Raw genomic sequence first — 21,316 nt, 5'->3', positions numbered from 1 at the left:
TATCAACACCTTAATTTCAGTAAATGTATCTTTCCAACATTGTATGTCATGCAGAGTTTATTAGGAGATTTTCACATGCAAGTGAAACACAAATACATTTGTTGCATTAGTCATATGAAAGCCAGAACCTTTCAATACAGATTCTGCTTTATTGAGTTTTTCAACTTTACATTTGTATTTGGGCTCCAAGCCATTACATGCCACATTATGTAAAGGCAACATTGTGTTTGCAGATTTAACGTGTGTTGATCGGTTCTGTGCACATTTCTGAACATCTCACAGGCAACAGCAGAACAGATTAATTTCACACAGTATCTACCACCAGCTCTTCACCTGCTGTTAACCAGCACTTCTTAGTATACAAAGTAATCAATACGTAGTAGGCAGTGGAATGCTTTTTGAAGTGATAGCGAAGGCCACAATTACAAAGACAAATTGTGAAAATAAAGTAGAAAAGAAATCTTTGACTCGGATAGTTCGTTTTTCTTTGTGCTTGATTTTGGTGAATCTGAATCTGCACTTTGCTGCTCTGCAATCAGTCTGTACTCTGTGACAATGCTGAAATATCTGACAGCATAACAATGGCAAATGAGGGCATCTCACCATCTATGTTTTCACTCATTTATAAACAACAAGAAGATGCTACTTGTTTGTTTTCTGACACATGTTTAATACAACACACTTGGATACAAGTTATATAAAATGTTTGCTGAATCAGAATTTGCTACCAATTGAGAAGGACAGTTAAAACTCCAAAGTTAAGGTGAAGAGGTAAAAGGAGAAACTCACCACTCACTAGGACAGTTTTCAAGGACCTTTACATTTACATGGAGGAGGTATATATAATCGCCAATCAAGTCGTCTTGCTACAATTAGCTCTAGCAACCATCTACACTCATCTATACCACACAGTTATTTTTAACATATCGCCTACTCTACTTCCCTGTTGTATTTATGAAACCATGGTAGGCAATCACACAAGTTTGTTTTGAAGTGAAGCTCCTCCTACCCAGAAATGTGAGGTCAGAGTCCGGCTGAGTGGTGGAGCATTTCTAGGCAGTACTGTTGCCTGGCAAATTAGGCTACGCTTTGACACAGTTAACATTGAATCTCAGTGAAGGGAGTTGTTGTCGTGAATAATTTCTCTTCTACGTTTTCTCCGCTACCGTACTCATCCCAACTGTCGTGGCCACCAAACAAATTGTTATATACAAAGTAGTGCACGAAACGGACACAGAGACCTGAGCGTCAGTTCATCCATTACTCATGATATACAGCTCCTTTCCCAAGTGATTTGGTATGGTAATTACAATGCGTCAAGTAAAATTTTTAAAAAAGTGCTGTGGTAGCACTGACACTGTATGATAGCTAAGCGTGCATTACAATGAGCAGTTCCTCCAACTGTTTACTCTGAGGGGTGGATTGAGTGTCATCTTCAGTCCCTGTCTGATTTATTATTTTCAGGAAGCCCAGCGGTATAGTTCAGCCTGGTTGCAGTGGACTACCACACCATCAGTAGTGCATGAAGGGACAGATACGTTGTGCTTATGTTCAGTGGGATTGTGTAAAAACTGGAAGAAAGTGTTGTGCGAAAGACAGATTGAACCTGTCCTTGAGCATGGTTCACTGATGCATTTTGGATAACATGATCTCTCACAAGAGCTACCAAATTCTAAAATGAAGAATTCAACAATCATTATGCAAAAACACTCCTGAAAACATTCATTTTAAAATAGCACAATAGCTACAGTGACTAAAGGAAAGCTATCAAAGCTACCAAAACTAGCTACTTTTTTTTTTTTTTTTTTACTTTGCTCTGATACAGTGATCATCATAAAGTGACCTGATCTAAAAAAAAAAAAAAAAAAAAAAGGCATTTAATTTAAGCATTTAAACAATGAAAGGCTTCCTCTTTGAGAGGACTTAATCAAAGCCTCATGGTGGCTTCAAGTAGGCAATGTCTGCATAAAAACACGAGAGAGGGCAACACCTTAACAATTATACATGCAGTGCTGATGCAGAAACAAATGTTAGGCACTTAAAATTAATTAGTTACAAAATGTTGTAGTCACAAGAACTATTTCATGCTGCTATATAAAAAACATAAAAAAAATATACAACATACATAAAAAGGAAATTTAACAATAGTAATGAAGATCACCATCACGCAAAGATCTGAAAATGTGTTAAGATTAATTCTATTTTGACGTGAGAATGACTTCTCTTGTCCTTTGGCTTGTATACACAAAATTATTCATAGTCCTGACTATAAATAGCTTAGGAAGAAAAATGTTTTAGACATGTAATATTTGCTTTTTTGGCAATTGCTTTCTAACTACTTTCAACATTAAATAGGCCCCCCTGGAATGATGTCCGAAACAGAAATAACTGTAGAACCTCTTAGAAAGCGAGATTGTCCCTTTTTTATGGTCTTAGGAGAAATGAAAAAAGTGCCTTTTAGCCATCTAGCTGCACTCTGAAAGAAAGCACAATAATTATGAAGGTTGTAGTGTCTTGTAGCATTTCACCTATTCAGCATTACATATACTTATTACATATACTTCAATCCTGACACTGCACGTTTCACTGGCACCATTACAAGTGCAGATCACTGATTCAAAATTTAACATAGCTCTGTTTTACCTTACAACTCTGTCATATTGATCATCAAAGGGCAAAGCAATTCTGATACCTAATCCCTGACACAGAACCATGGCCTATAAAAGGTTATTAGTCTTCAAAATGAAAATGATCAGCTGATCATGAATGTTAGCGTTAAAACAGTTAAACTGAGATTCAGCACTTGCATCCTGTTACTGTCTCATATCACGGAGGGCCATGACCAGAGATACAGAGCAAAGACAAGCAGTTTGCCTGCAGTGGACAGAATTAGAAGTGTCATTTTTCATCATTCTGTAAGAGTATGCTGCTTTCTATTGCCTGCAATAATAGAAATGTCACGGCATTCTGGTTAACTGTTGTTTATTATGCATAATAATTAAATAATTGTGTTTGCTTCTGGATTGTCTGTATTTGTGGAAAAGTGTTTTTCTCTTTATCCAGTGTATGATCCAACTATAAAGCAGTATAGTATTCCCAGACAAAGCAGCTCCAAGTTCCACTCAGTAGTCTAAAGGGATTCATTATTATCTGCAGATGGAAGCATATCTTTCTTTTAGACTTAAAGTTGCCTGAAGTCCATTCCTCATTATGAACACCGATGAGGGGACCCCTCTCCCAGGATGCCATCATACAACACCTCTTGTGAGCAACCAGCTCGCTAGCAAGCGCTCGAGGCTTTGCCAGACATAAGCCTGGGTCATAAAGACGTCTCCACGCAAGAACCATTGCGATGCAGCGAGCGGTGGTCGTGGTTGAGGCAGCCCTCGTTGCGGTGCACAATCAGAATGGGGAAGTACATTGCATCCTGATAGGCTGGGGGCGAAGGCAGGCCGTCCTCCGGGGCGGGCCTTCCTGCCAGGCAGTGGGTGCTCTCAGTGGGGCAGGCTGTGTCATTCAGGCTTCCGCTGTGGCTCCTCCACAGGAGGCTCCTCCTGGAGCCGTACAAGCGGCCCAGGGAGAAGCGGCTGCCGCTGAAGGCCAGGCGGGGGCTGCTGCTGTTGCACACGCTCAGAGCACTGCGGGAGAATATGGACGAGCTGCTGATGGCCCTCTGGCAGCGCTCGCAGCTCTGCCGGTAGCCAGCGCCAGTGCTAGTGCTGTGGGGGGAATAGCCATTGCAGGCCAGATCCATGAGCACAGCCTCCGAGTAGCTGGGCACCAGCTGCTGGTTGGAACGGATGTGCCACTCTAGCTCGGTGCTATCGATGGTGGTCACCCGCGGGATGTGGTGGCAATAGGGCCGCTCGTCCAGCGGCGTGGTGGGCACGTAGTCGAAGCCAAACAGCTTCTCCACGTGGTAGTGAAGATGAGCCGTGCGGTACTCGCTCAGTACCCGCATGGGCCAGGACAGTGTCAGTGCCGCCGCCCCCCAAAACACGCAGCGCCGTGCGTACCACGGCAGGTGCTCAGGGTTTGAGAAGGCGACCACGCACTCCCTGAAGTCCACGTTCTTCAAGTGCATGCCCTCGCGTGCCTCCATGTAGTCGTCCAGGCCCTCGTTCTCCGTGAAGAACCTTGCCCTCTGGGTGAGGTACGCGTTCTCCGACTCCACGTTAGCAAAGCTGAAGCACTTTGTGAAGCGGAGCTTGGTGACGGGGAAGCTCTCCAGACCAGCGAGATGCTTGGAGACATCCTTCACGCCGCAATTGGCGTAGTCGAACTCGGCCTCCGCTACGTGTGTGTTGACGCGCTCGTGGTACACCTGCGTGGCCGTGTAGGCATCGCCGTTGCGGTAGCGCGTCACCTGCCGCGTCCGCCGCACGTAGTGGTAGCTGATGGCCTTCCACCAGATGCACGGCGTGGCCTGGCACATCTGCCGCACCCGCTCTGAGACGCCGCCTACGTCCACCTTATGCTGCAGTTCACTGTGGGCGTAGCAGTGCCAGCACTCCGCCAAGTAGACCAGGTAGAGCATGAGCAGGAAGGCAGCAGGGATGTAGACGTAGCCACCCGAGCAGGGGCTCTCATGGTAAATCATAGACTTGCCCTTCAAGGAGCTGTTGAAGGTTAGGCGCGTCACCTTGGTGACGTGGCACCAGGCCATGGCAACCACGCAGCCGTACATGAGCAGGGTGAGGAGGAGGCATTTCCAGTGCGGCCGGCGGCACAGGCTCTTGCTTAGGGATTGCCTCCGAGGCCGCTGCTGTGGTCAGACAAGAAATGAAGGACGGGTGTGTGAGCAAAATGGTTATTTATTCAGCATCGCTCACTTCCATGTAAAAATGCACTGTGAAGATGTACGGTAAATACATGGGAAAGAACTGCTCACATAAAACAAAACTTACTATTAATAAGTTTTGATCCATCTTTCAGTGCTGGGCAACAGTTTTACAAAACTCCTCCAATATAGGAAACTAAAGGTATCAGAACTTAATATTGAAACTGACACTGTTAGAATGATTTTTGAAACAGAGGGACTAAAATGCTCCTGCAAAAGACTAGTCATAACAAAGATCTTCACAGAGAAACAGTCAGGTGACATCTTGTCTCACCCCAGAGCACAGCCAGCCTTAGAGAGTGCAGCAAAATCATGCTGCTCACAGGTCACTGAGCTGGCACCGAATCAACACAGAGGACACACAGGGCACAGCGCACAGAACCCAGTGACTATCAAACACCCTTAATGCGCATGATCTCACAAGATTTGGGAAAATTATTGTATAATGACAGCACCATAATTACCAAAAAAATAAGCTACACAAGTGAATAGCAATAGTCTAGCAAATAGCAAAGCTGGCTAATGCTGTTGCAGATATTTAGAATAGGCACGTATGTGTGTATCACCGCTCTGCTTCATTCAGATAGCTCATCCCCAGAGATGTGCTTTTAGGGTGATGTTCTGTGGGGCTTGACGAGGCATGGCTGTGCTGTGCTGTGCTCTTTACACAGCAGCAAACTTTAAATAATTAATGCTCCTCTTCTATAATTATTTTCTCCACCATGTCACATGCCTCTACCCAGTTCCACCATGACAAAGCTCACAGCAGGAAAGAAAAGGTAAGAACTGTTTGTTGTATGCAAATGGAACAGTCACCGAGCAATGTGAGATCGCCTCTCACAGACCGCACTGGGTCTGTGCAAGTGAACACAGAATTTGAGACTGGTGAGAGGAACAGACTACACACTTGTTGGCAATAAATGTGTTGTTTCTTTAAAAAGCAGAGCAGCAATATATACTGATTGAATATCCGCCTGCAGTTTTCTGAAACAATGTGGCTTTACTCACAAGCGTGTTTGCACGGTAGGCGTGGTTAACTCTCTGTAATCAAAACTGTTTTCCTTTGTCTGCTTACCTTACCAATTTGGACAATCCTTTATGTGCTTTGAGTAAATAGTGTTTATATATATATAAGAGAGAGAGAGGGAGAGAGAGTGAGAATGTAAATGGTATTTATATTTTTACACTCATTCTGACCTGTTTGCAAAGCCCACAATATTCACAAAGTCAAGCAGAGTCACAGCTGGAGGGTCGGTCCTTTTGTTTGGCGAAGAAGAGTGCGTTTCAAATACAAAGCCGGTTCTTTTCATTCTAGTGAATCAAATAGCCACAAGGATACAACAAAATGCGATCAGTGAGAGTTTCCACCAGTCAAGCTGGTGTTTTCGAATTCCACATGCACAAGTGTTCAGACTACAAATGGCATTGCAAACTGCAGTCATATGGTGGCTGGAACTAACAGCAACAATGGAGTGCTTAATGTGATTCTCTTAAATTTAGTTATTAAGCAAAAATAAATCAAATAAATCTAGGACTATGAGAAATGTATGTTGTTTTCCAGTTTGCCAATGCAGTTCTTATACATATTTAAATGAGAAAAGCGGCGCTGTCAGTAAATTTATTCATGCATAAAATTAACATAAATAAATGATCATACTTGCTTCTGAGAGGAAAAAGAGAACAGCAAAATCAGAGATGCAGCAGCTCCTACTTTTTTGGCAAATCCGGACTGAGCTCCAAAGCTATTCTGTCAAAGCCTGTGTGATACTCCCAGCTCTTCTACTGCTGGCTGTGCTGACAGCCCAGCACAGTGCTTGTGCTGTGTGTTCAGGCTAAGGATCTTTTCTGGGTCAGCAAAGTGGTGCCAGTTCTGAAACAAGTACTGGGGTGGGAGCGGTGACAGAGGCGCCCCACTTTCCTGCAGGTTATTTTCATGTTCTGAAGTTGTTCAGCTTGGTGGTGAGTCCAAAGGTGCTCATCTGAGTTCCCATTGTTGGTGAATGCATTACACTTAATGAAATGCAATGGTGCAACTTTATTGTGCAGACAGATGTTCAGCACTTGAGGCAGAAGAGATGAATATTAATATTCCCTGGTGCCTTTATGAAAGATGTTTTAATAACTGATAGGGTTATGTATTGGCAGCAGGTATTACACTGGTGTTAGACTTTCCCCCTGAATGAAGAATGATTTTTGTTCATGCGACTCTAAGGTGTAAATTTGAATGGTCTTTATGGAATAGCCAGATATGTGGTTAATGAAATGCTAGTGTAACAGAGTTAAAATATACGTATGTCGTAATTACAGAACTTTCTTCCCTTAAAATAGTCTATTCTGGTATAGTAGCTATGTTGGGACATTCCCTTTCCTCTTCCCTTTCCTGCCACTACCATTTTTACATATGTCTAATATGAAGAGCAGGTGTCAGATTTTGCTCCATATGGAATCTTCAGTGGTCCTTTACTTCCAAATCATCATAAATCACCAAATTATCATATATTTAATAACACATTCATTATCAGCAATTGTGCTGTAGAATATTCTGCTGACGGTCAGATTATTGAATATACTTATGTACTTCTTGCTAATGTCACATTGTATGCCTTATGCAGTGTATAGCCTGCTAATCTTTCTCCTTTATATCCTTTTCATTTAAATAAAATCAGAGCAGTGGAGAGAAAGAACACAAGCTGAGCTTTTCAATACTAAAAGGTTGTTTATTCTTGTAATCAGATTAAAATCTTCACAACGCAGAGTCTGTTGTCCATAACCACCCTAGCACAACGTGAGCTGAAACAATATAACAGCTGCACCACGGCTGAGTGGGGTACAGTGATGTTTTGTGTCCCTCCATAGTTTAATGATGACCTAATCGTCCAGTATCTGCATATCACTTTTTTCTGGAAAATTTAACAGACTGTATGTAGTATTGTGTTAAGAACCCCCTTTGCTTCCAGAAAACCCAAACTCACAAAATCATCATGGTATGGGTTCAACAAACATTCCTCAGGGAATGCTGGGGGAATTTGCTGCATGCTGTCTCAATAGCATCATGTGGCTTCTGCAAATGTTTCAGCCAAACTTTCTGCTGCTTCCCACTGTGCTAAAGGCACACCACCAGACTTACACTGTGCAGCCCACTGGAGTACACTGAAAACACTGTCATGTTCAGGAACCAGCTTGAGACAACGCCTACTTTTTGACATGGCACATTGTCTTTCTGGAAGTATCAGGTTTTTTTGTACGGTTTTGTTTTATTTAAAAGGTAAAGACAAACACACGGGCAACAATGCTTACTCACAGTATGATGTTCATAAGATGTGTGGTTGGTGTTACATGGCCACATTCCACAAAAAAAACCATTTCATGCACCATGACACCACCACTATCACACTATAGGCTGACACAAGGCAGAATTCCTTCTGCCAAATTCTGACCCAGCCATCTGCATGTCACAGATGTCACACTCATGAGGCAATGTTTCTCCTACTATCAGTCATGCAGTTTTGGCAACTGTGTACCCACTGTAGCCTCATCATCCTGTACCTAGCTGACAGGAGAGGAACCCAGCATGTTCTGCTGCATCTGATGCCCATCTGCTTCAAGGTTTCATGTGTCGTGCATTCAGAAATGCCATTTTGCACACCACCATTTTAAAGAGACATTAAGTTTTTGAGTATCTATGACCCTGGTCATTTACTCCATGTGTCATTCTGATGAATAACTGTTCTCTTTTTTTTGCACACAGAACAGTCATCCACTGATGCTCTGTGGTTTACTGCACTATGCTCTGTGAACAACATAGACTGTACTGTATGAAAATCCTGGCTGTGCAGCTGCCTCAGCTATGGCCCCAACTATTATACTGTACTAAAAGCTGCTTAGATTATAAATCTTGCCCATTCTAAATACTTTTTCCAATGTCCCAACTAATCTCATCACATTGCTTACATTCTAAGCTACTGCCACATTATTTGGTTCTTGGAGAAAACTGTTTTCATTAACTAGCCGATGTGTCTAATCAAGTGACTAGGAGGCCACTGAATGTTTATAAACCTAATTGCTGAATGATTGTTTTTGCTAATGCATTTGATTTTCAACCCAAACCTTGCCTTTCATTTGTAAAGTCTATTGCTTAGTCTACTTAACATTAAGTGCCTCTCTGTCATTTAGTAATTAACAAAAAGAGGTATTGAGGATAATTCATTTGATAAACAACGGGCACGCGACAGCCACTTAAGGAGGACTGAATTTCGATTAATTGAATTTGCCAAGGAGGGAAGCAAGCATTTAGCGAACGCGAAATTAAAGTCACTTTATTCTTTGTTAACTAAAAAAAATGTATGCATGTCAAGTGGGATTGAGAAGATGTGTGATCAAGATCTTCAAAAAAGCCGACTATGCACGGTGGGGGGTGGGGTGGGGGGGTCTCGAATACCGTAACGAGTGAAAAGTAAATATGAAGTACCATGCATAAACATAAAGATCTGGTGCTTTGGCTAGTGGTCTGCGTGGGGGGAGTACAGTGGTACAATAAGACACGAGTGCTCACCTCCTCGCGGGGGCTCTCCGCTTCATCGTCGGGAACTGCGTTGGTACTGCCCTCAGTGGCGCTCGCAGCCGATGCTGGTGACATGGTGGTATCGGAAGACGGGCACTGATCACATCGTGTATGCAAAACATGAGCCAGCCATGCATTGTCCACGACAGTTAATGCAAATCCTTAGTGATGCAGCATTTTGCCTATAGACATAAGAACAGCAAAACACTAGCTGTGCCCGGCGCTTTAAAAACGTACATCCACTATGCAGGCTATTATAGCTGTTGCTACGCGTCGCCTGTACAACACGCCCTCTGAGTCTTCGGGTAATAAAACCATTATAGCCTGTCCTCGTCACAACAAGAATTAGGTCCGGTTTTTTTAAATGATTTTTAGAAAATCTAGACGAAGAAATTTGCTCAGTGAACAAAAGCATGAACCACAGGCTAATAACCACGGAAACAATGAACAGAAAATCCACGTGCCCGGTCCGTGATGCCAGTGATGGGGTCGGAGCGCAGCAGACGGCGGCACCGCGGTTATCCTTTTCAGGTAACGGCAGCAGCAGCGAATGAGGAAGACGGAAGGGCTGTTTACCTGTCCTGCACGGACAGAGTAACGTACCTCGCCTGCGCGGTGCCGCGAGTCCTAATTCTATATTTCTACGGATCTAATGTGAAATCTAAGCACATTCAACCGGAGGATGTAACCTACGGGTTACGGATCATTCTTTGTAACGGTGATTTAAATGAGCCCATCCCTGGAATGGTATGATCAGCATATTGGTCTAAACCAATCATGCGAATGATTTTTTTGCCCTAATGCGTGATTGGAAAGGAATACAATCTGTCTTTTTTTGGGGGGGGGGCTACATTTATTGGGAGCCCTGTTGGGATGGTGGTCTCATTCAGTGTAACCAGTGCAACATTAATAATTATCCGAATTTAAAAAGTAGAACAATTAAAAATAGACTGATGGTGTTGAAAATGCGTTTTAGGTGTGCTTGGTTCTGTGAATTAATGTTTTTGTTGCAAGATTCCAACTCATTATTCTTAAGACTAAATAGGTTTCCTCTTAAGCCTCAGGATGCTGTTTTCTGCAGATGCTCTGTATCAACCACAATTTCCAGAATTCAAGGAAATAGTGTAGCCTACATGAACAAAAAAAACCATATAAAGCATAAAGTACCACTTGCCTTAACAGAGTGAAAAAAGGGGGGAAAAAATGACAGCCTCCATAGAAGCGATAACATATCACAAAAACCAAGTATATACCAAGTATTATAATTAGAGTTCACTGCAAATGTGTTATTAGTCTTAAATGTCCTTGGTATGTTCCAAGTTCACAGAAATTTGGCAAAGGAAGTCAACCTTTTTAAACGCCGAAGAGGTGTCCTCCGACTCAGTATGGCAGCTATAGGGCTACCACTCCCAGTGGGGAATTCCCACGCTAGACAAAACAGCGTGTGATTCTCAGTAACTTCACATTAGCTCCGCCCGTGTTCTCTGCCTCGTTGCACCCCCTCCTCCTCTCCACTCTGCCTCTGGTGGACTTACACTTTTTGACCGTCGCCGCTCTTAAAGTTAGATGTTTGTGTACTCTGCGTTCACTTTTGTTTAGCCCTTTGCCAAAACTGAATGCTCGAGGGTTTATGAACCGTCCGAAGCGGAGCCTGTGTCGCGTGTTTTTGAGTTCGCAGAAAAGAGAAGCTGAAGGTGGGATGAGAAACGGCGACGAGTGCGTTTGGTTTCACAATGGCACGGTGATTTTTCAGGTGACTAGCCGAAGTGACTCTTGCACGATTGATTTGATATTCTGACAGTAATTCCCGCGAAATTAGTTTCTCTGGATATCATGGCGCGAAGTGGTGGGGAGAAGAGCAAGTTTGATTTGCTAGAAGAAAATCGGACTGACTCGGGTATCGACTCGTTTAGGTCTTTAACCAAAGACGATCAGTACGGTACAAGTTCAGTGCCGGATACCACCAGGAGAGAAGAACAGGACAAACTCAGCGGCGGCACAGATGAACGGCTGGACTCCGCTTACGGGTCTTCATCTCTGACAGTTGATAGTCTGAATGAAATTATCGATAAATGCAGCATTTCGGAAACTCCATGTGCCGAGAGCGAAAAGGACTGTGAAAATATCGAGGAGGAAAATCCTTTAGCTACCATCACAGAAGATGGAGACACGTAGGTTTTAAACTTTGACAACCTTGTTTCTGCTCATTAATTTCGTCAGTATTTTGCAAATAAAACTAAATTTGTGGATAACTAGTGCAACAGAATAGTTGAGGACAAAAGGGGTTGAAGGTTAAATAACTAGCTAGCATAGCTCATTATGCAAGCCGGCGGGTAGATTATGCTGTTTTAAAGACTGAAAACTTCAACGCCTGCACTTGCTCATTGAAAGGTTTAATATGATGAAAATAGACTCGGGCTTGATTGAATTTCTGTTCAGACCGCGAAAACGGATAGAAGGCTGTTTAGCTCTCATTTGTGCTACCCCTGACTTGGAATGGATGAGTGCTACAAGTGCACATGGAAGGCCATGTCTACCTTTAAAAGTTTTTTAGCCATGCAGCCAGTTAACCTTTGCATCAGTAATTAACATAATTTAACGCACATTTGAACCTACAGTTTAGATACCTTTTTTTAGTGTGCGTATGTGTGTGTGTATAGAAAATGTGTAAAGATAAGGTTTTATAGGACTACGTTATTTGCACATATGTAGTTGGGCCCACACAGTTTTATTGTTTAATGGCATGCCTTTGGTGACAGACAATCATGTGTGCAAGTGAATCGATGAGGCTGACAATGTGTTGTTATGGAGGCAGTTATACAAGTCTACAAAACTGGATCCCTTATCTATGGTGCATCTGCATGAGAAAGCAGAAGTACACGCATCGGCTGTGGAATTCCCCAGCACTAGCCTGGAAACATGTTCTGATACCTCCCTTAAAAAAGCTTTTGTTGAGAGCCCAGAAACGTTTGAACCGACACAGTGTTCAACGTTTGTGATACAAAATGTATACGTACATTCTGAACCTTGCAGTAAAAAAAACAGTTATTCCAGTTGTACTTAACCTCAGGTAGCTGACACGCACATAGGCCTGAACTCTCTAGTTCTTTGTTGTTCTTATCGTAGCCCACAGAATGTGCAGAAAGTTGTTTTTTGGGGGGGTTTTTTATTTTATTTTTTGTGCTATTGAGCCCAACCAATCGAATATCAAGCATGACCCTTTCAGTGGGTGGATATGAATATTCATAATAATTATTCATTACAGTTCTGTCTTTGCTGTCTGCAGCCAGTATGACCTCTTTTTATTTCCGCTCTATTTGGTTCTTTGCCACGAGGAAATCTTTTGCCTGGTTCCTTCGCAGTCATGAGCTGTCAGACCGGGTGAATTCCCCCAGGCATTCCATGCCGGCTCTCACTTCAGGTGCTGAGGAGCAGACTTGCACTTTAGGACTGTTGTAAAATTTCCTCTGAAAAATCCCATTTCTTCTTCCTCAGATTTTTCTAAGGACCTGACTCTTTATCTCTAAGTCTGTGGTCTTTAGACTTCATTGATTAAAATATTTTTTGAGTGCAACATTTCCTTGTATATTACTGTAATACGGATGCAGGACTGCTGGTAAGAAACAAGACGGCTTGATCTCTTTATCATTATAGCGTATACAGTTAGAACACCTCAGAAAAAACATACTTGTACTGCGCAGAGCTCTGTAGGTATTGCAGTATGGTCAGAAACATTTTGACCTAAATATGCCACCATGTATGACTCATGAAGCGTTAAAGCCGTATAAAATAAGAAGCTGCATAAGCTCACAAGTGAAATTGGCACAATAATTGCTGAAATCTGGAGTATATTGTAATGTTTTGAGATTTGCTACTGTTAGCGTAATAGTCATTAAACTATATCAGGTTTATTTTTTCAGTGAAACTGTATGGGCTAAATTATTTATTTAAACAAAAATCCATGGAATTGAATGTTTAGTCTTTTATAGTTTAGCTTTTAAAACTGTACAAGTCCTACAGTACCTGCCATTATGTGTACCAGTGTAATATCATTTGTTTGGATCTCTCATTTCCTTAGCAGTCCAGTGCCTGAGTTCATGCAACAGCCCCTAACTTGCATGTTATTGCCACCATTCAACAGCTGGAGAGATGAACAAGAATGTTTGCACTGCTGGTTGTTTTACTGTGTCGCAGCATAAGTGCAAACGCAGCCCAAGATGCTTCTGTTGGAAAGTGGAGTTACTGTGGTCTTGAACTATTTCCTGTGCTCTGTCTCCCTGTTGCCTTCTGTCTGGTGCTTTAAACACACTCCACTGCCTTGGTTACATTTTATGTGCACTTCATCTGAAACCATGTCCGTAACTTGTCTACGTAAAACCATTTCTATTTTGATGTCTTCTTTTCCAAGAACCGGACAAGTCCAGCATTGTTCTAACTCTCCTGATTTGACTGCTATCTGTACGGAAGTTCCAGAGTTGCGCAATGCCTTTCTGCCTCACAGCCTCCTGACCACTCATACTATGGCACAGTAAAAGATTTTCTTAGTATCATTTATTCACCCTATATTTCTTTCCGGCACAGATTGTGAAATACTTTCCTTTTGTGTGTCGTCTTCCCCCACACAGTAGACAAAAAATGCTGAACTCGATTCTGATCATGTTTAACTTGAAGCCTTATTCTCTTTCTCTCTCCCTGCCTCTCCCTCTTCAGAATTCTTCACTTGGCCATAATCCATGAAGGGGAAGCGTTTTCACATCAGTTGATAGCTGTGTTCCCTAAAGAAGTGCTGGACATTCAGAATGACTTGTCTCAGGTAAACATGGGAGTCATTTTGCACATGTTCTTCCATTGGGTTTGCGCACACCTTAGTCTTTATTCACAGGTCTTCATGAACGTCGATGTAAACCAATGCAAATGAAGGTTTTGCAGTGCATTCAGGGGTTGTATTGGCCTACGTCATTGATATAGTAAGGGAAACTCCACCGCAACCAGAAATGAGACTTATCACACTCATAAGCTGCTTAGGTTTTCTGATAATATTTGGAAATACTGGTTTTATTACATTTTTTAGAGATGAAGTGGTAAAAAAACAATCGAAAATGAAAACTTGGACAAAATTTGTAAAGGATGCTAAGTGGGAGGGGATTTAATATCTGTGATTTTACTAATGGATGACTAATAGATGTTTAAAGAGAAGGTTATTCTAAATATGCTTGCAGTTGATCATTTAAACAGGTCTATAAATGTTTACGTGAGGCTATGTATTTAGTCTGTAAGTTGTTGCTATATTAGGGCTTAATTATATAAGATCATTCTAAATATTTCCACATTTGATCATTTAAACAGGTCTATAAACGTTTAGGTGAGGGTAAGTGTTGAGTCGGTAAGCCTGTGCTGTTTTAGGGTCTCCTTTTAACACCTTGTGGTGACTGCAAAAGGAGGAAACTGAATGAGAAGACAGAAGTGTTGCAGTCAGCATTTAAAACTATGACTAATGGAAATGTATTTTTGAGACAGTTACCGAAATCCACGTAATCGAGACACGGCGTTGGTCAGATCAGTCAACATGACATATCGGCACAGTCAATGTGCACTCTGAAATTGACTAAGCATAATGCACTGTCAGGTTCCTTACACTTCAGTCTGTTAGTATTATTTCAGTATCCTCTTTTGTTATCCAAAGATGGTGGTCTGAATAAGTTGGGTATTAGATAAGCATGGTTATTGGTTTATCTCCAAAAGTACTCCTTTGATTTGGAATTCTTATTGCATTATATCACAATAATAATAATAATAATAATAATAATAATAATAATAATAACTTTCCTATGCTTTTACATGGAATATCTCATAGCATACCTAAAATAAAATGTATAATTTAGAGTTTTATATTTTAAGGTTATGAATGGTGTTTATGACTAATAGTAGAATTATTCATACTCATTTTTCAATCTTTTTTTTTTTTCAAATGTCTACCATGCTGGGTAATTTAGTAGATATGAAACCCTGTATCATGAAGTTGGTAAGCTCGTCATTTAGTAGACGTCCTTTAACTATTGGCAATCCCCAACGTCACAGTGCATTTATAAAGGCACTGTTAAATTTGTGTTTACAACTTAATAGAGCTAGGACACTGTTGCACTGTTCCTTGTTAATGTTATTGTTTTTTTATGCATCAAGATGACCATTAATATTGATCTTAATAAAGAGTCAAAGGGCTATTGACCAGTAGAAATGTGAGTTAGTATGTTTGTCGAAGTGAATTTGATTTTAAGGTTATGCCTTTTTAAAAATATTATCAGTCTATTCAAATTATTAAAATATCAAATGAAAAAAAAAAATTGGACAGGTACAGCTCAAATGGCTGAATTTCAGCGTCTGCCTCAGTTGCTGACATCAGCCTCCTCTTGCAGACGCCGCTGCACCTGGCTGTGTACTTGGACCAGCCATTTGTGGTGAAAGCCCTGGTGGAGAGAGGGGCATGTCTGGAGCTCCAGGACCAGGATGGGAACACCCCTCTCCACATGGCCTGCCAACACGGCAGGCTGGAGTGTGCCACCAAGATGATCTGCAACATTTCGGCCACCGAGCTGGTCCGTGTGTTTGATGTCCAGAACTGGAGAGGTATGCCCGTGCGTGTACACGTGTGCGTGGGTGTACGTGTCCTCATGCACGTGTGTGCACGTGCTACATCCACGGAAGGGTTTTGTTTCGTGCTGCCTCCTTCCAGTTTGCTGGGTGTTGGCATAAGTCATGCCTGAAAGTGGGATGTTATGCACTTTCACTGAAAGTGGAATTGTTGTCACTTTATCATGTTGATGGAAACATAAATACAGTAATAATAGAATGGGGAAGTCTTAGTGTTTTGTAATTATCAGGCCAATTGCCATGACAACCCTAAATCTTTCTTCCATTATCCTAAGACCATGACCCATTTCTTCAATCTGTTTGGGTTATTTCAGTGTGTTCTTTTGTTTTCCAAAGAGTCTTTAATCATGCTGATTGACATGACGAACGTGGTTGTGGGGGGGGAGGTGGGAGTTTAAAAAAAAAAAAAATCTCCATTATTCTACTGTCCTAATCCCAGGTCTCACCTGCCTACACGTGGCCACCCTGCACAGACAGCACAGACTCGTGAGGCTCCTTATAAAGAAAGGTGTTGACCTCAACATTCAGGTGAGCAGAGCTTGAAAATGGGCTCCAGTTGTTAGCCACTTCCTTTAAAAAATAATGGGAAAATAATTTTGGGACTTAACGGTGACATGATTGGTCCGCTGCAGTTCATAAAAAAGCTCCTTCAGAGAACTCTTCTACAAAGTATGGAACTGCATAGGATGCTCACACACACAAACGCACACAAATTGATTGGTTAGATGACTCCTGCAGTATCCATACTGCAAATGTTGATATTGTGATAAACAAATGCCTTACTGCATGGCCCTGTTTCTGACGGTGTTTTGCCCCAACCTTTAGGAGGGGACCAGCGGCAAGACGGCATTGCACATGGCCGTGGAGGTCCATGACGTGGACATGGTGACTCTGCTGCTGAACAAGGGTGCCAATGTGGACGCGGCCATGCTCAACGGGTGCACAGCGCTGCACCTGGCCATCGGGCGCCAGGACGCCACCATCACCACCCGCCTGTGCCAGGCAGGAGCCGACAGAATGATCCGGAACATGGAGGATGACACACCACTGGACCTTGCCGATGGCAACGATGATGTAAGAATCACTTGTTTTTGTTGATAGGTTGTTTGTTTGTTTTTGTTTGTTTGTTTTTAAACAGTAAGATGTAGGGATTGATGGTCTAAGTACAAAGTAATGCACAGCAGTTTCCTACAGTGGATGTTATTACTATATTTATTAGGATTGCCAGTATAATACACATGTATATTCAGATGAGCACAAATTTAAAGGTCACAGAATGTTAATGTAACATACATGTAAAAGAAGGTCGTGCTAAAGAAATAAGCATTACAGTAGTTCACTCAATTGTTTTTTGTTTTTTTTTTACTGGTAAAATGTGAACGTGGACATACCTCTAGGGCTAGGTATTATTGAAATCATGACATAACACATTTGAAGTTATAAAACATTGCTAAACTGTCTTCCTTATGTTTGTTAGTCTACTTGATGAAAAGATCAAAGTGTAATGGTATATTTCCAGTGCAAGCTAATGTTGTCTGAATCATCTGCTGTCTCCCGTACGAGTACCCTGAACTATTTGTGGGGATTAGTGAATGAGTAAACAAGCAGAGCATTTCAGACAGAGCTATTGATTTGAGTTCACTCTAATTAAAACCAACTTTGAAGACCAGTTTTGTATTTCCTAATGTTCCACTGTGACATGTTCTCAGTAGAGTGACTCTACCATCTGAATAATGTCATTCAGGACTAATAGCTTCAACTCTGGATGGAGAAATTGTTCCATGTGCCTACACTAGTATACTCCAAAAATCACCAACAATAAAATGTGCATGTGGTTCGCTCACTCTTGGACAAAGCACAATGCTACACGTTTTCGTGATTTCTCTGCGGGCTTCTAAATCGTTGCTGGTTTAGGTAGTACACAATGTCTCTGGTGTCTCACAACAGAATGAATTCAGTTTATTAAGCTCAACTGTACAGTGTAACAACAAATTGGATATTTTAATCTTACAGGGCAAGGGTGTTGACCATGCAATAAAATGACATGGCGGTGACCAGAATTTTAATTGGTCTGCAGAGCTCTCTAAAGCGATTAAATAATTGTAGGGTTCTCAGTGTGACCTGCTGTGTGTGAAAAAGTAACACTATTTATGCTTTTGCTTTTCAGATACTTGCACTGTTCCCATTTGATGACATTCAGATCATGGGCAGAACCATTGGTGTGAACTTCTGAGTCTTTTTGTGTATGTGTCTGTGTGTGTTTGTTTGTTTGTTTTCCAGCAAATAAACTATGTAGGTCCTTACTTTTAGATTGCTTATGTATGGTGTAGTTGTTAATTTATGCATATATTTGTGATTATTGTCAGAAATGTATAAATTTCTGTGCCAAAGACGATCTGGAATGAAGAATTGAATGGCCAGTTCATGGTTTTGAAAGTATACCATAATGAATTATATAAACAAATTGAAGTTTGCACATACGAGGCTGTTTGGTTTCAGACAATGAAGTGGTTTGAGTAGGTTTGAAGTGGTCTGATTTGGTTTGAGTAATGTAAGTTAGCTTGTAAGGCTTTAAATGTAACATGCTCAACAGCTCTCAATATTTCACGGCCCCTGCCCCCTAATTCCTTTAATTAAAATTTCTACATTATATGATCATTTATTCCATCCAGCTTGTGTACCTAAGGAATGTTTGTTAGGCTTTCTCCCAAAACATAGCCTTAGACTTGCAGTTTGGTGTAAAAAGCTTATTAAAGTTCAATTGCTGGGGTGGAAACATTTACTTTTTCAAAACGGTTTAGTCAGATTTCCCAATTTTATCCACCTTTTAGGGCTTCATGTCCATAACTTGCTATGAATATGACTGAGCAGCAGCAAGCATGTGAAAAGGTGAATTCTGCCATGCAATGGTTTAAAACACCTGGTTACATGTGCTTTAATGTATGTATTTGAATGACAGTATTTTTACAGGAATCTAATCAGATATGTATGATGCTCATGTTACAGGCACAGAATCTTTCAGATGGTTTAATTAATGGGTCATTCCCCACCCTGTAGCTTAGTGTTTTATCTGATTTGTATTCTGTAGCCTGCAAGTACATAGAAATGTTTTGCATGGTAATTCCATATGTAAATAAACTCCAATTGCTGCTACACAGCAAAAAAAAATAATGCAAAAAGTGCTTGAGTGTTTTAAATAAAATACTTTTTCAACTTCCATTCCAGTAATTTCTCGAAGGACTACTTAGACATGCTTAGGTATTCTCACCGAACTACCTGGGTATAGTTGGGCAAGTGCAAAGAATAAGTATTCTTGTAAGTACTACTTGTAAGTAGCCCTTTGCACCACTGTGCTTATAACCTAACTCACTTGACCTACCTTAACCATGTCTGCAGGCACATGGAAATAGTCAAGTGATGAAATGGGAAGTAATTTGGGAAACCCTGCAACATGCAGAAGCGAGCATGTCGTGTAGTGTGAATACAATTCTCATTTCATAGTGTTGCAGTTTTTCAATATTTAACCAAGAATATTTTAACACAGGAGATCCATGTAGCACAAATATTCTTTTCATGCTAAATATTACAACTGCAAGATGTACAGTTTGACGTTTACAGTATCTAATTTGGGTGGGGGGGGAAATGAAAATATTTTGTATTAAACTTAAATTCCCAAAAATCTAATGTTGTGTTTTGTTTAAACCATATTCACTTTGATAATATTTACCTAAGGTTTTGATTACCAAACTTAAAAACGTCATTGTATGTAGAACAAGGAGTTTCTGAAAACACAAATTTTCCCCTGAATTTAAAATACTGTGATTGCAAAACAGGCAAGGTTTTTTGGGTTTTTTTTAGGAGAACATTAAGTAATCTAAATAGGAATATTTGAGAATAACAGACAACCTGTTTACCTTCAGAGGTAAAAATTCCTCTGAAGATGATGCCATCTTATTTTTATCTTATGACGGTAAGTACTTAGTTAAAAGTTGTTCAGGCATGTGAATTGTTACTGTTGGCGGTTTGTGTAACTCACATAGCTTTAATTGGACCGGTCACATCCAGTGACATCGGTTTAATTTCTCATGTCTGTTCATAAAATAAGACGGTATTAGAGCCCATATGCTCATACTGTTAGTTGAATTATTCGGACTATTTGCGTGCATGTTAGTGTGATTAGCATATCATAACCATTGAATGGGCCTATATTGCGTATTTGGTCACGAACGTGCTTATGGATTGCCACATTATAAGGGAACCTATCGGCAAGGTGGGTGACACCACTGAAACTACAAAAAAGGTAAAGAAGAGTCACTTTCTGCTGTATCTTTAAAAATCTTACCAATATCCCAGTAACTCACAACGAGATTAATATTAAGGTTAATATTAGAAGTCTCTCCTCGGCGGATGAGCTGATATGTGATCTGTGGAGAGGGTTACGACAGCATGCTGCATGTATGTGTTGCCTGTAATGTATAATGCATGTATCGCATGTATGGGAGGAAACAAGTGCTAGCTTTCTGCCTCCATCAATGACCAATTAGCACCTACTTTACAAATGTTCACCATTTACATGTTAAATTGCACAGTAAAGACAACTTTCTTACTATACCTACTGTATAAAAACATACTCAAGAAGTCAAGTTTTTTTTCTTTTGTTCAGCGTCAGTCACTTTTTTCTTTTTTTTTCTTTTTTTTATCCCTACTCACCACACACGTGTTGAGTGGGCAACGAAATGTTTCTCTGCGTGTGCTATATTTGACTGCAGCCAACGGTACACATAATAATTGCGATAAATACAAATAATGAGACTTTACCTTTTACAATGAGTCGCAACTATTAAATAAAATACACCGATCACTATACACTAGATTTAAACAATCGTTAAACAGGACGGTAGACAGTGGACTGGGTAATACGATGTGTGAATTTCTGTATGTATAAAAATTATTTTATTCAGAAGTTTTTTTCTCACTTTTTTTCTACTAGTTATGTTCTCGTGGGAGACATGAATAGGCCTAGACCTAAATAAAATTCATTATGTGCCTGTGTATTTTGAGATTCGTGTTTGGAGATATGTTGGAAGAACGGGCCTAAGCAGTTGCTCAAGACACTACTTCATACAATTGTGTATGTTAATACTAGTAGCGCAAGAAAAAATGCAGCCTGTCTTATTGGATCGATGTCTTATAAACTGACTACGCCATTTTTCCTTATGCAAACAACAGTTCTATTACGTTATAAATAAAACAATTTTTACGACAAC

The 21,316-nt window shown here is 40.9% G+C and overlaps 2 protein-coding genes across 2 annotated transcripts; one reads left to right on the top strand and one right to left on the bottom strand.

Annotated features, from left to right (window-relative positions):
- Positions 1–42: 42 nt before the first annotated feature.
- On the bottom strand, positions 43–9,869 carry tmem151ba (transmembrane protein 151Ba). The gene is made up of 2 exons (XM_027015870.2): positions 9,393–9,869; positions 43–4,765 (listed from the first exon to the last, which is right to left on the bottom strand). Exons 1-2 carry the CDS (start codon positions 9,474–9,476, stop codon positions 3,320–3,322), a joined length of 1,530 nt encoding a protein of 509 aa, XP_026871671.2. The 5' UTR covers positions 9,477–9,869; the 3' UTR covers positions 43–3,319.
- Positions 9,870–10,884: 1,015 nt separating this feature from the next.
- On the top strand, positions 10,885–19,268 carry nfkbie (nuclear factor of kappa light polypeptide gene enhancer in B-cells inhibitor, epsilon). Its single transcript, XM_027016247.2, has 6 exons — positions 10,885–11,572; positions 14,112–14,214; positions 15,815–16,025; positions 16,489–16,577; positions 16,875–17,123; positions 18,217–19,268. The coding sequence occupies exons 1-6, from the start codon at positions 11,235–11,237 to the stop codon at positions 18,280–18,282; spliced, it is 1,056 nt and encodes a 351-aa protein (XP_026872048.1). The 5' UTR covers positions 10,885–11,234; the 3' UTR covers positions 18,283–19,268.
- Positions 19,269–21,316: the final 2,048 nt, after the last annotated feature.

This window comes from Electrophorus electricus, chromosome 3 (assembly GCF_013358815.1).
Source record: "Electrophorus electricus isolate fEleEle1 chromosome 3, fEleEle1.pri, whole genome shotgun sequence".
Taxonomy (NCBI): domain Eukaryota; kingdom Metazoa; phylum Chordata; class Actinopteri; order Gymnotiformes; family Gymnotidae; genus Electrophorus; species Electrophorus electricus.
This window is presented reverse-complemented; position numbering and strand designations above follow the sequence as displayed.

Excerpts from the sequence above, each read along its gene's own strand:
- tmem151ba (XM_027015870.2), bottom strand. The coding sequence starts at position 9,476 with ATGTCACCAGCATCGGCTGCGAGCGCCACTGAGGGCAGTACCAACGCA. Across the intron at positions 4,766-9,392 it reads CGGAGAGCCCCCGCGAGGAG|CAGCGGCCTCGGAGGCAATC; the intron begins GTGAGCACTCGT and ends GTCTGACCACAG.
- nfkbie (XM_027016247.2), top strand. The coding sequence starts at position 11,235 with ATGGCGCGAAGTGGTGGGGAGAAGAGCAAGTTTGATTTGCTAGAAGAA. Across the intron at positions 16,026-16,488 it reads TGATGTCCAGAACTGGAGAG|GTCTCACCTGCCTACACGTG; the intron begins GTATGCCCGTGC and ends TCCTAATCCCAG. Across the intron at positions 16,578-16,874 it reads GTGTTGACCTCAACATTCAG|GAGGGGACCAGCGGCAAGAC; the intron begins GTGAGCAGAGCT and ends CCCAACCTTTAG.